The 14,677-nt window shown below is 45.6% G+C and overlaps 1 protein-coding gene across 1 annotated transcript in view; it reads left to right on the top strand.

The window, feature by feature from the left end:
• RAMP2 (receptor activity modifying protein 2) overlaps positions 1 to 14,677 on the top strand; it is a 686,741-nt gene that overhangs the window by 503,821 nt on the left and 168,243 nt on the right. The window contains exon 3 of the mRNA XM_082272639.1: positions 12,609 to 12,705. Within this exon, the coding sequence (XP_082128765.1) occupies positions 12,609 to 12,705 (97 nt within the window). The remainder of the gene's footprint in view (positions 1 to 12,608; positions 12,706 to 14,677) is intronic.

Raw genomic sequence — 14,677 nt, forward strand, 5'->3', positions numbered from 1 at the left:
GGCTGTGTGTTGGATAGGTCAATGCTGATGGATAGAGGGCAATGATCAGATATTGTTTGTATGCCTGCTGACACATGCTGATACATGCTGGTCTTAAAGCTGATAGGTCTCTGTGTTACAAACAAGTAGTCAGTTTATGAATATTTGGCATGAGGTATTGAGTTATAAGTGTAATCTTTGTCTGCTGGATGTAATAAACAGAGTGGGGGTTACTCTCTAAAGGCAAATCCACTGTGCAGAACAACATAATGTCTACATAGACCGGAAGGGTTCCGTCTCTGGACTGGTCCATGTCTCTGGTACCAAGAATACGTCAGTGTCTGAATTGGTGGTTGGTGACCAGAAATCTGGAGGACAGGAAATCCTTTCTTCCAGTAACCTGGAAGGTGGTGACCACAAATGCCAGTCTCTCCGGCTGGGGAGCGGTTCTGGAGGAAGCCACTGTCCAGGGGAAATGGTCTTGGAAAGAGAGAGGTCTCCCCATCAACATTCTGGAAATCTGAGCAGTCATTCGGGCTTTGAAATACTGGATGCCCAGACTTCGGGGTCACCCTGTCAGGGTGCAATCTGACAGTGCCATGGCTGTGGCTTATATCAACCATCAAGGTGGCACAAAGAGTCAGTCAACCCAGAAAGAGGTGGATGTCATTCTGTCCTGGGCAGAGAAGTTTGTGCCATGCCTGACAACAGTTTTTATTCCAGGAATAGAGAACTGGCAGGCAGATTTTCTGAGCCGTCAACAGATGTTTTCGGGGGAATGATCCTTACATCCCAAGATTTTTCAATCAGTCTACCTACGCTGGGGGGTCCCTGACATAAATCTGTTGGCATCTAGGTTCAACAACAAATTGAAGAGATTTATGTCCAGGACCAGGGATCCACTCGCAGTCAGAGTGGATGCTTTGGTGACTCCTTGGGAGGAGTATTCCCTGATTTATGCCTTTTCTCTGGTGCAGCTGATACTGCATCTATTCTGCAGGATCCAGCTAGAGGGGAAACCAGTAATCCTGGTAACTCCAGCATGGCTGAGAGGGGTTTGGTATGCACAAATACAAAATTTAGCAATGGCAAGGCCTTGGGCTATTCCACTGCTTCCGGACCTACTCTGTCAAGGTCCGCTATTCCACCCTGCTTTACAGTCTTTAAATTTGACAGTTTGGCTATTGAAGCCTTAATCTTGAAAGGAACAGGGTGTATCTGGCCCTGCAGGTTATACCCTGATAAATGCTAGGAAACCAGCCTCTAGAAGCATTTATTACAGGGTCTGGCAACCCTATTTTACCTGGTGTGAAGCCAGGAAATGGCATCCCCGCAAATATATCATTGGGAGAATTCTAGCTTTCCTTTAACCACTTTAGGACCGCGCGCGGTAATACTACTGCGGCAGTGCGGCACGATACCGCTCAGCCACGTAGTATTAACGTGATGCGCGATCGCGGCTCCAGAGCGCGCTCCCGCGCGCCGCGGGTCCCGATCCCGATGGCATTCGGTAGGGAACCGATCAATCATCAGATACTGACCAATGATTTTTGGTCAGTGTCTGTAGATCGGTCCCCACCAATGGCAATCTGTCCCCTGTCTGTGTAATGTAAACACAGACAGGGGAAGTGATGTCACTGTCCCTCCTGAAGTCCTTTCAGTTCCAGGAGAGAGACAGAGACACACCAAAAACGTGAGTTTCCACCAACACTACACTGACACACCTCACATAGGCACATTTAACCCCTTCATCACCTCTGATCACCCCCTGATCACCCCCAAACCCCTCACAGTGAACACTATATACAGTGGTATACAGATATTTTACTGATCACTGTATAAGTGTCACTTGTGAGCGTAGTTTGCGCCTGCGTTAGGCCCAAATAGGGTTAGGGTACCCGCCACCTATCCCCTAATAAAGTTTTTACCCCTTGATCAGCCCCAGTTAACCCCTTCACTACCTATTACTCTGTGCGCTAAATACAGTATATAGGTAAATACTGATCACTGTATTTAGTGTCACTAGTGACCCTAATTTGCGCTTGCGCTAAGCCCATATAGGGTTAGGGCACCCGCCACCTATTCCCTAATAAACTTTTAACCGCTTGATCTTCCCCAGTTAACCCCTTCACTCCATATAAAACAGTGCACTAATATATACAGTATATCAGATAACTACTGATCACTGTATTTAGTGTCACTGGTGACCCTAATTTGCGCTTGCGCTAGGCCCGAATAGGTTTAGGCCACCCGCCATCTATCCTCTATAAAGGTTTAACCCCTTGATCTCCCCCAGTTTAACCCCTTCACTTCCCTGTCACAGTGTTCACTATATACAGTGATTACCGATCACTGTATTATCGTCACGGGTGACACAACTTAGGCTAGCTAGTTAGCGTCAGGGTCCCACTACACCACCGTTACTTAGCGTCAGTTAGAGTCAAGTACACTAACACACACACACCACCGTTACTAGTATAGTGTTTGAACAGATCAATATCTGATCTGATCAGAACTATACTAGCGTCCTCATAATTTAGTGTTCCCCAAACGCAGTGTTTGCACAATCAGCACTGATTCCTGCTAGCACCTGCGTTTAGCCCCCCTGCCCAGCCCACCTTACCCAGGCAAGTGTAGTAATCAACTTTGCAAAATGGGGTCATTTGGGGGGTTTTGTGCTGTCTTGAAATTTCAGGGCCTCCAAAACTGTGATGGGTAGTGAGGAGTAAAATCAAAAATTTACGCCATTAGAAAACCTAAAGATGGAGATTGATTTTCGGGGTCCCGTACACAGCTAGGCTCCCAAAAAGTCTCACATATGTGGTATCCCTGTACTCAGGAGAAGCAGCAGAATATATTTTGGGGTGTAATTACACATATACCCATGGCATGTGTGAGAAATTTATCTTTTAGTGACAACTTTGTGTTAAAAAAAAATTTTTTTTTTTTATTCATTTTTCAAACACCTGTGACAAAAAAATTAAATATTCAATGAGCTCAACATGCCTCTCAGAACATTCCTTAGGATGTCTACTTTCCAAAAAGTGGTAATTTGGGGGGGGTCTTGTACTGCCCTGCCATTTTAGCACTTCATGAATTGAGATAGGCAGTCAGAAATTAAAGCTGCGTAAAATTTCAGTATTTACACCATAGTTTGTAGACGCTATAACTTTTGCGCAAACCAATAAAAATACGCTCATTGAATTTTTTTTTGTCAAAGACATGTAGCTAAATATATTTTGGCCAAAAAAAATGACATAAATTGAGTATATTGGATATTTTTTAAAAGACAAAGTTGAAAATGTCATTTTTTTGCAAAATTTTCGCTCTTTTTTTATTAATATCGCAAAAAATAAAAAGCGCAGAGGTGATCAAATACCACCAAAAGAAAGCTCTGTTTGTGGGAAAAAAAGGACATAAATTTCGTTTGGGTACCACATTGCATGACCCCACAATTGTCAGTTAAATTCGCACAGTGCCGAAGCACAAAAAGTGGTCTGGACGGAAGACAGCAAAATCCTCCGGTTGTAAAGTGGTTAAACAGGGGTAGATATGAAATTAGCCTTGAGCACTATTAATGGGCAAGTTTCAGCCTTATCGGTTCTCTTCCCATTCGTCCGGGTAATGTTACATTTGCTTCCACCTTTATGCCACTATTATGTCCTCGGGATTTAAATTTGGTGCTGGCAGTTTTACAAAAACAGCCTTTTGAGCCCATGCGGCAGGTTCCCCTGGTTCTCCTGACCAGGAAACTGGTCTTTTTGATTGTGATAATTTCGGCTAGAAGGGTATCGGAACTATCAGCTCTTTCTTGTAAAGAGCCATTCTTTATTTTTCATCAAGATAGGGTGATTCTACATCCAAACCCAGGTTTTTTGCCCAAGGTTGTCTCCCCCTTTCATTTGAATCAGGACATTATACTACCTTCCTTTTTTCCAGATCCTCACTCAGGGGAGGAAAAGTTATTGCATTCTCTTGATGTAATGCGTGCATTTAAGTTTTACTTGGAAAGAGCAGCTCAGATTCGTAAAACCAATCTCTTTTTTGTGCTGTCAGAAGGGCTCAGGAAAGGGTTGGCAGCATCTAAGTCTACCATTTTCTCATTGGATTTGCCAGATTTTTACACAGGCATATGATTTAGAAGGGAAGGTTCCAACTTTTCCTGTAAAGGCACATTCTACCAGAGGAGTAGGTGCCTCTTGGGCACTTCACCATCAAGCCTCTATGGCTCAGATTTGCAAAACCGCGACCTGGTCATCGGTGCATACGTCCGCTCGTTTCTATCGAGTGAATGTTGGGACCCGGGAGGAATCTGCATTTGGCCACAGTGTTCTGCAGGCAGCGGTGTAGTCCTTTTTGTGGTCTGATGGCGGTATTTTTGGTGTCCCCCCTCCCCTCAGATGCATTGCTTTGGGACATCCCATATGTTAAGATTTATTACTCTGTGTCCTGTGATGTATGAAAAGAAATGTAGCACCCTACAGGTAGGTGCTAGGTAAATGAATAGTAGGCCTTGTCTGCCTAACAGCAGGGCCATGTTATTTTTGGGAGGTAGGTTGTCATGGCTCCCAAATGTGTCTTTGGGGGGGGGGGGCCCGACTGGCCTGTCAGAGGCTTCTGATAGGGCAGTGGAGGGACACCAATTAGAGATACATTCAGGCTTGTATCTACCCCAAGAGCCAGATTCTGCCGCAGAGGATTCTGGGGGAGGGTATAAGTCTGAAGGGGGTGTGTGACTCAGTGTCTTTGGCGGGAGCAGAGTCCCAGGAGGCAGAGAAAGGCTGTCTCTCCTCCTGTCTGAGGAAGTGGATGTCTCGGGGTGTCGCCAGAGAGTGCTACACAGGTCGTGAGTACTGAGTATGGCCCTGGGGGTCTGCCTGAAGTGTTAGAGGAGACCACTCTGGAAGAGGTTCTGGGATCCAGTGTCAGCTAGCTGTAAAAGGGGGTACCTAGATTGAGGACCCTGAAGTGACAGAGGGGGTACATAGTCAGTGGACCCTGAAGAATTAGCTGTAAAGGGGGTGCCTGCAGTTTGGACCCTGATTTGTACAGAGTATCGGTTGGGAGTTGCAGCCATACAGGATTTCATAACAATCTACCTCAAGTCAGTGCAAGGCTGGAGGGTGAAGTCGGTGACTCTGCAGTTGCAAACAGTGTCAAAAGCTCTTTATTCTTTAGTCCTGGATCTTAAAGTCAGGGATCTAGCACTTCTTTCAAGTTACAGTGTGTTACCAAGTGTCAGTGAGCGCTGGCTAGCGTCGGCTGGCGTCAATGCAGCGTAACAGACATTTTCTGGATAAAGTCCCAAGTGTATTTAGTTGAGCCTAAAAGGAGTATCCCACTCATTCCCTTCTCCCATCCCCTTAAATGCAATAAAACCACAAAACCAAGATGCCGGAGTTGTCAATGTCTCAGTTCTCACACCCAGGGTCGCAGCTCACATTGGCTGGGGAGGTAATCGGTGACAATGACAGACCCACATCAGGCCCAATGTCTGGAAAACCTGCTACAGAAAAATTGATTTTTAATACATGCTTACCTGTAAAATCCATTTCATGAAGTAAATCCCGGGACACAGAGGTCCCTCCACTCTTTTATGGGGCCTTTATTGCTTGCTACAAAACTGAGGTACTCCCTGTGTGGGAAGGGTTATTTAGGGGGGAATCTTTTCTGATTGGTTGCCAGTGTCCTTCACCTATAGGTGGCTATATAACCCATATTTTATGATTTATGGCTCTGTGTCCCGTGGTGTACTTCAAGAAATTGACTTTATAGGTAAGTATGTATTAAAAATATATTTTTTTTCTTATTTCTGTAAGCTACCACTCCCATGTATCTCTATTCAGTAGATATAAACAAAGGAAGACACATTTGAAGTCTAGTCTTTGCAGGATTGCTTGGTGAAAGGTAGGGTTGAGCGAACACCTAGATGTCCGTGTTCGACGGGTTCTGCCGAACTTTAAAAAAAAGTCCGGGTCCGTGTCCCGGACTTTTACCGAACTTTTCCCGGACACCGAACCCCATTGAAGTCAATGGGGACCCGAACTTTAAGGCACTAAAATGGCTCTAAAACACCAAAGGAAAGGGCTAGAGTGCTGCAAATGGCAGCAAAACGTAATTAAGAGCATGGCAAGTGCTCTGCAAACAAATGTGGATAGGGAAATAACTTAAAACAACAAAAAAAAAACAGAAAAATAAAACAATGTTCTTCTTCATCTCTGAAGGACGAGGCCCATATGGAGTAGGAGGGAGGTTGAGGTGGTGGTGGATGTGGCGGTGACATAGGCGTGCGCACAGGGTGTGCTGGGTGTGCCTGGGCACACCCTAATCACCTAGGGCACATAGCATTGCCAGTGAGGAGATGGGAAAGATCTCCCTGGGACCTGCTCTGCTCTATTTCTCCTTGCCTACAGGTACATGGCCCCGATACATTACTCTCCCTGCTGGCAAACACATGCATGTGTATTTCAACTTTGGGGTGCACACCTTAATGCAATAGGCTGCGCACACCTATGGGCGGTGTAGGTGGAAGCGGCGGTGGAGGAGGACCAGGGCCGGATTAACAGCATCATGGGCTTGGTGCTGAGGATTTTGAAGGGCCTTAAGGGCCGTGCCTTGCCATGCACCCAGAGGAGGAAGGGTGCAGCCATGCATGCCTAATTCAACATGGGATGCTGTCTCTGAAGCCCATAAACACATCCATGCATCGCCAACTGTCCCTCCTTGTCCGGCCTTCACGCTGTGTGGGGAGGTTCTGAGGGTGCTGCCTGGGGAAGCGAGCATAGAAGCCAGACTTCTGTGTTTACAAGTGACAGAAGAGCGGTAACAGTGAATATGGCCAACCCGGGGCCTATATAAAAGGTAGGGGCCTGGAGCTGCAGCTCCAATAGCCCCTACATTAATCTGGCCCTGAGGAGGAGGACGAGGTAGCCAACACTGCTTCTTTTCAAAAATTTTAAATGAGGGTACACCCCAAAAGAGTGAGAAAGAGCAAAAATGGAACAATGGGTGGGTAAGGTCGGTATCCATTGCTATTCTGCATAAGGTACGGAAAAGTCCCGTGGGATCCATGCCTGGTTCATTTTAATGAACGTGAGCTTGTCCACATTGTCTCTGGACAGGCGGCTGCGCTTGTCTGTTATAACGCCCCCAGCCGTGCTAAATACCCGTTCAGATAATACACTGGCTGCAGGGCACGCCAGCACCTCCAAGGCGTAAAGGGCAAGCTCAAGCCATGTGCCCAATTTGGAGACCCAGAAGTTGAAGGGGGCAGACCCGTCATTCACTACATGTAGGCGTGTGCACACATACTGCTCCACCATGTTGGTAAAATGCTGCCTCCTGCTAAGACGTTCCATCTGAGCTGCTGGTGCTGCTGTTTGTTGTGGCGTGCTGACAAAGCTTTTCCACATTTCGGCCATGCTAACCCTGCCTTCTGAGGTGCTGGCGGTGCCCTGGTTGCGTTGGCGACCTCCTCCTCCTCCTCCTCTGCCTTGTGCTTCCACTGTGGCCCCGCTGTCAGATGGGAATGCCAGCAGCATGGCGTCTACCAGCGTGCGCTTGTACTCGCGCATCTTGCGATCGCGCTCCAGTGAGTGAATTAAGGACGGTACGTTGTCCTTGTAACGGGGATCCAGCAGCGTGGCCACCCAGTAATCAGCACAAGTTAGAATGTGGGCAACTCGGCGGTCGTTGTGGAGACACTGCAGCATGTAATCGCTCATGTGTGCCAGGCTGCCCAGAGGCAACGAAAGGCTGTCCTCTGTGGGAGGTGTATCGTCCGTGTCCTCTGTATCCCCCCAGCCACGCACCAGTGATGGCCATGAGCTGGCCTGGGTGCCACCCTGCTGTGAACATGGTTCCATCTCCTCCTCCAGCTCCTCCTCCTCCTCATCCTCCTCATCCTCCAGAACTGTGCCCCTGCTGGACAATTGCGTCCCTGGCGTTTGCGTGTGCAGGAACCCACCCTCGGAGCCCCTTGCGAATGACTGCCCTGAAAGCCTTGGAAATGTTACCTCTTCATCCTCCTCCTCCTCCTCATCCTGTGCCACATCCTCTTCCATCATCGCCCGAATTGTTTTTTCAAGGAGGCATAGAAGTGGGATAGTTAAGCTGAGAACGGCGTCATTGCCACTGGCCATGTTGGTGGAGTACTCAAAACAGCGCAACAAGGCACACAGGTCTCGCATGGAGGCCCAGTTAAATTAAATAGCGGAATAGAAAATATGATCCCAAAAAAGTGTATGTATATCACACGTACACAACCACACTGGGCCCCAATTACTATTGTTTGTACCCCTAAAAGGCTAGATGAGGAGTAGGGGGAGTATGGAACAGGCAGCACCCTCAAACCTTCAGAAGTATGAGATGAACCCCAACAACTTGGAAAGGTGGATCTCTCTCACACGTACCGACACAGACTATCCCGCAATTCAATTGATCCTCAAAGGTTTTTATTGAATAGCGGAATAGGAAATATGATCAAAAAAAGTGTATGTATCTCGCACGTACACAACCACACTAGGCCCCAATTACTATTGTTTGTACCCCTAAAAGGCTAGATGAGGAGTAGGGGGGGTATGGAACAGGCAGCACCCTCAAACCTTCAGAAGTATGAGATGAACCCCAACAACTTGGAAAGGTGGATCTCTCTCACACGTACCGACACAGACTATCCCCCAATTTAACTGATCCCCAAAGGTTTTTGATTAAATAGCGGAATAGAAAATATGATCCCAAAAAAGTGTATGTATATCACACGTACACAACCACACTGGGCCCCAATTACTATTGTTTGTACCCCTAAAAGGCTAGATGAGGAGTAGGGGGAGTATGGAACAGGCAGCACCCTCAAACCTTCAGAAGTATGAGATGAACCCCAACAACTTGGAAAGGTGGATCTCTCTCACACGTACCGACACAGACTATCCCGCAATTCAATTGATCCTCAAAGGTTTTTATTGAATAGCGGAATAGGAAATATGATCAAAAAAAGTGTATGTATCTCGCACGTACACAACCACACTAGGCCCCAATTACTATTGTTTGTACCCCTAAAAGGCTAGATGAGGAGTAGGGGGGGTATGGAACAGGCAGCACCCTCAAACCTTCAGAAGTATGAGATGAACCCCAACAACTTGGAAAGGTGGATCTCTCTCACACGTACCGACACAGACTATCCCCCAATTTAACTGATCCCCAAAGGTTTTTGATTAAATAGCGGAATAGAAAATATGATCCCAAAAAAGTGTATGTATATCACACGTACACAACCACACTGGGCCCCAATTACTATTGTTTGTACCCCTAAAAGGCTAGATGAGGAGTAGGGGGAGTATGGAACAGGCAGCACCCTCAAACCTTCAGAAGTATGAGATGAACCCCAACAACTTGGAAAGGTGGATCTCTCTCACACGTACCAACACAGACTATCCCCCAATTTAACTGATCCCCAAAGGTTTTTGATTAAATAGCGGAATAGAAAATATGATCCAAAAAAAGTGTATGTATATCACACGTACACAACCACACTAGGCCCCAATTACTATTGTTTGTACCCCTAAAAGGCTAGATGAGGAGTAGGGGGAGTATGGAACAGGCAGCACCCTCAAACCTTCAGAAGTATGAGATGAACCCCAACAACTTGGAAAGGTGGATCTCTCTCACACGTACCGACACAGACTATCCCGCAATTCAATTGATCCTCAAAGGTTTTTATTGAATAGCGGAATAGGAAATATGATCAAAAAAAGTGTATGTATCTCGCACGTACACAACCACACTAGGCCCCAATTACTATTGTTTGTACCCCTAAAAGGCTAGATGAGGAGTAGGGGGAGTATGGAACAGGCAGCACCCTCAAACCTTCAGAAGTATGAGATGAACCCCAACAACTTGGAAAGGTGGATCTCTCTCACACGTACCGACACAGACTATCCCCCAATTTAACTGATCCCCAAAGGTTTTTGATTAAATAGCGGAATAGAAAATATGATCCAAAAAAAGTGTATGTATATCACACGTACACAACCACACTAGGCCCCAATTACTATTGTTTGTACCCCTAAAAGGCTAGATGAGGAGTAGGGGGGGTATGGAACAGGCAGCACCCTCAAACCTTCAGAAGTATGAGATGAACCCCAACAACTTGGAAAGGTGGATCTCTCTCACACGTACCAACACAGACTATCCCCCAATTTAACTGATCCCCAAAGGTTTTTGATTAAATAGCGGAATAGAAAATATGATCCCAAAAAAGTGTATGTATATCACACGTACACAACCACACTAGGCCCCAATTACTATTGTTTGTACCCCTAAAAGGCTAGGAGTAGGGGGAGTATGGAACAGGCAGCACCCTCAAACCTTCAGAAGTATGAGATGAACCCCAACAACTTGGAAAGGTGGATCTCTCTCACACGTACCAACACAGACTATCCCCCAATTTAACTGATCCCCAAAGGTTTTTGATTAAATAGCGGAATAGAAAATATGATCCCAAAAAAGTGTATGTATATCACACGTACACAACCACACTAGGCCCCAATTACTATTGTTTGTACCCCTAAAAGGCTAGGAGTAGGGGGAGTATGGAACAGGCAGCACCCTCAAACCTTCAGAAGTATGAGATGAACCCCAACAACTTGGAAAGGTGGATCTCTCTCACACGTACCAACACAGACTATCCCCCAATTTAACTGATCCCCAAAGGTTTTTGATTAAATAGCGGAATAGAAAATATGATCCCAAAAAAGTGTATGTATATCACACGTACACAACCACACTAGGCCCCAATTACTATTGTTTGTACCCCTAAAAGGCTAGATGAGGAGTAGGGGGAGTATGGAACAGGCAGCACCCTCAAACCTTCAGAAGTATGAGATTGTGTTCACTGTACCCCACAAAGATTGAGTTCACTGCACCCCACAATGATTGTGTTCACTGCACCCCACAAAGATTGTGTTCACTGCACCTCACAAAGATTGTGTTCACTGTACCCCCCAAAGATTGTGTTCACTGCACCCCACAAAGATTCTGTTCACTGTACCCCACAAAGATTGTGTTCACTGCACCCCAAAAAGATTGTGTTCACTGCACCCCAAAAAGGATGTTGTTCACTGCACCCCAAAAAGGATGTTGTTCACTCCACCCCAAAAAGATTGTGTTCACTGCACCCCACAAAGATTGTGTTCACTGCACCCCAAAAAGATTGTGTTCACTGCACCCCAAAAATGATTTTGTTCACTGCACCCCAAAAAGGATTTTGTTCACTGCACCCCAAAAAGGATGTTGTTCACTCCACCCCAAAAAGATTGTGTTCACTGCACCCCAAAAAGATTGTGTTCACTGCACCCCACAAAGGATTTTGTTCACTGCACCCCAAAAAGATTGTGTTCACTGCACCCCAAAAAGGATGTTGTTCACTGCACCCCAAAAAGGATTTTGTTCACTGCACCCCAAAAAGATTGTGTTCACTGCACCCCACAAAGGATTTTGTTCACTGCACCCCACAAAGATTGTGTTCACTGCACACCAAAAAGGATTGTGTTCACTGCACCCCAAAAAGATTTTGTTCACTGCACCCCAAAAAGATTGTGTTCACTGCAGCCCAAAAAGATTGTGTTCACTGCAGCCCAAAAAGATTGTGTTCACTGCAGCCCAAAAAGATTGTGTTCACTGCAGCCCAAAAAGATTTTGTTCACTGCAGCTCACACACAGAAAAATGGATGTGGATCACTGACACCTGCCTATCTCCAATCCCACACCACACAGCAATATCGATTGTAGTTTGTAGAACACAGTTTCCCTAAAATTCAGCAGACTCTGTCCCTAACAGGATTGAGAAGAGATCGTAGATCAGGATTGAGTGCAGATTCACCCCACCCCCCACACAGCAATATCGATTGTAGTTTGTAGAAGACACTGACCCTATAATTCAGCAGACTCTATCCCTAAAATGCCTACAACTCGCCCTGCCTAAACACTCCGACCTGTCCCTCAATTCTATCCGGACACAAATGGTTTTTTCCTGCCTATCTTTCCCTAATCAGCAGCCAGCACGTTGATGTGTGCTCTGTCCCTGAATCTAAGCAGCATAATGACGCCGCTGCGGCTGCCTCGAACTTATAAAGACTTGGTCACATGCTTCAGACGGCCAATCACAGCTACTGAGACATTTGCAGGCATGGCTGGGATGGCTTAAGGCACACCAGTTAAACGATTGTTGATTGGCTGTTGAAAGCCCGCCATGAAAAGAGCGCCAAAGCATGCAAAACCCGGAAATAAAACGACCGAACACGGATTTTTACCCGAACATACAGTAAAGTGTCCGTGTCCGTGTTCGGGTACAAAAAATCCAATTATTCGGTACGAACACGAATAATACAGTCCGTGTTCGCTCAACACTAGTGAAAGGTAAAAAATGCCTGAAAACATTAAAAAACCAATGCATCCACCACATCTGAGGACTGATGAGCTGCAATGTATTACATTTTTATTTTTGGATCTACATGCATGTTAATTCTGTCTAAAATGTGAAAAATATTCTGGCTACTGAGGTTCTGGAAAGAGTCTAGTAGTCATCAATGGCTAACTCCAATACTGTTTTTTTGCTTTATGTCTTTATACAGATTATCGTTCTGAAGTTCAGAAGTGTTGGGAACATTTTGATAACAGAATGAATGGGACTTTTAATGGCCACTGGTGTAAATGGGATTCTGTTGTCAGGTATTGGCTGCATTTTCAGAAAATTTGACAAAAATGTATTTAATTTGATATAACTCATGAGCATAATAAGCCAATTGATTCACTCCAATGGATATGACATGTTCTAAACAGAATCAGTGGAATTTAATAATATTGTCATAAACACATTTTAGAACTCTGGCACTCCTCTGCATGACAAATGTCAGTGTGGGTTACAGATTCATGTACCTGCCTCAAACCGGTACAAGAATCCCCCGCATAGAGGGGAGCCCACTGAGGTTGGAGTGTCTCCACTACAGACACTTGTTTCCTTAGAGCACGTTTAGCCCCTTGCTGGCTAGGGCTATGCACTGTCGACATTTACAAAAAATCTCCTATGCATTACAGCTTCCCCAGTAAATTAATATGCAGTCTTCTTTTTACTTGTCAACTTGCTTCTTACATTAGCAGACTGTGCATGAATGGGTAGCGAATGAGGAAGAGTTTTTGTACATGAAGTGCTGGGACTATTCATCTTAGGCAGCACAGATTGGGGAGATGAATCGAAAAAGCAGTTTGAAATTGAAGCGTTATATATTAATCATACAGTACAGAATGTAGGCTGAACATTCATAGACTCTGGGTTAAAGGGCCATACCTTCAGATGATTGGACACTGGTAAAACTTTTGAGGATACACACCCTGGACATCTCCCCTATTATACTACCACACTCCATGAGTCCTCAGTTTTCTGCTAATGTTCTAAGGCAATGGACCTCTTCCCCCTTGTGGAGAAATCACTCTTAGATTAACCTATTCCTGCCCTCGCTATACCCAAAAGACGACTACATCACTGTCCTCCCAGAACCCCGTCCCCCTTTTCATCGGTGTGCTCTTTTTTAAAAAAAAGTTTGGTCTTTTTTTTTTGTTTTTTTGTTTAGCAAAAAGATAAAAAAAAAACAGCAGTGCATAAATACCACCAAAAGAAAGCTATATTTGTGTGGAAAAAAAGGATACAGCTTTCACATGGGTACAGAGTTGCTGAAAATTGGCCGGGGCAGGAAGGGGGTGAAAGTGCCCAGTATTTAAAGTGGTTAAACTAGTTTATTATTTTATCATCAGATTAATCAACTCTTTACTGTCTTTTAATATCACAACAGAAGCAGTGCATCCAGATCAGTGTAATCTCTGTAAAATCTTGACAGACATTATTAGACCAAACGCTGTGGGGATGGCCTGTAATGTTGCTTCGGGCACTGGATCCTGCATGGGCACTTGCCTTGGCACTTTGTGCAGCGCATGTAGTCAGCCACAGATCGGGCCCACAGGCGCTGTGGCCACCTTTCCAAGACCCAGATAGCCACAGAGATATCATCAGCAAGGTTCACAAATAAACACTTAAGGAATGCATCATGTAACAGATGCAAGATAAGCTGTATTTTGACTTTGATGGGGCTCGTCTCTCATTCTACCCGGATTTTTCCAGGCTAACCCTTATGCAATGCAGAGCGCTTCGCCCCCTGCTGTAAGCTTTCTGTGCTGTTGGTCTTACCTATAGATGGGGCTTTCCTTTCAGCCTATAGGTTCACACGCCGGCTGGTCATGCTGAGAAACAAGGATGACCTTCCCACCTTCTTATCTCAACTAAAGCTTGCATCTTGACTTCCCGTATTGGCGACATTACTTGGACATACTGGTCCCAATGCCCTCACAGCCTTGGCTACCTGCATGGTCTAAAGGGTACCCCTATGGTCATAAAAGACTGTCACCCAGCACCTCACCTAGGACCTTTTCCAACACCTGCTGGACTTCTTCATAAGCCATCAACATCTACTTACTTTGGGGTGCTCAGCCGTACTGTACTGTGCAGCAGTACCTCTTCAGAGTTACTGTCACATGCTGGTTGCGGCACTCTAGGGTAGTCCATCAATCCGCTAGTCCTCTGATACCGCTCACTGAAATATAGTGATGGCTACTCTTTAAAACCCCCGTGCTAGTCCACCATTCTAGCTCT

The sequence above is a fragment of the Pelophylax lessonae genome, assembly GCF_965119305.1.
Source record: "Pelophylax lessonae genome assembly, chromosome: 11".
NCBI lineage: Eukaryota > Metazoa > Chordata > Amphibia > Anura > Ranidae > Pelophylax > Pelophylax lessonae.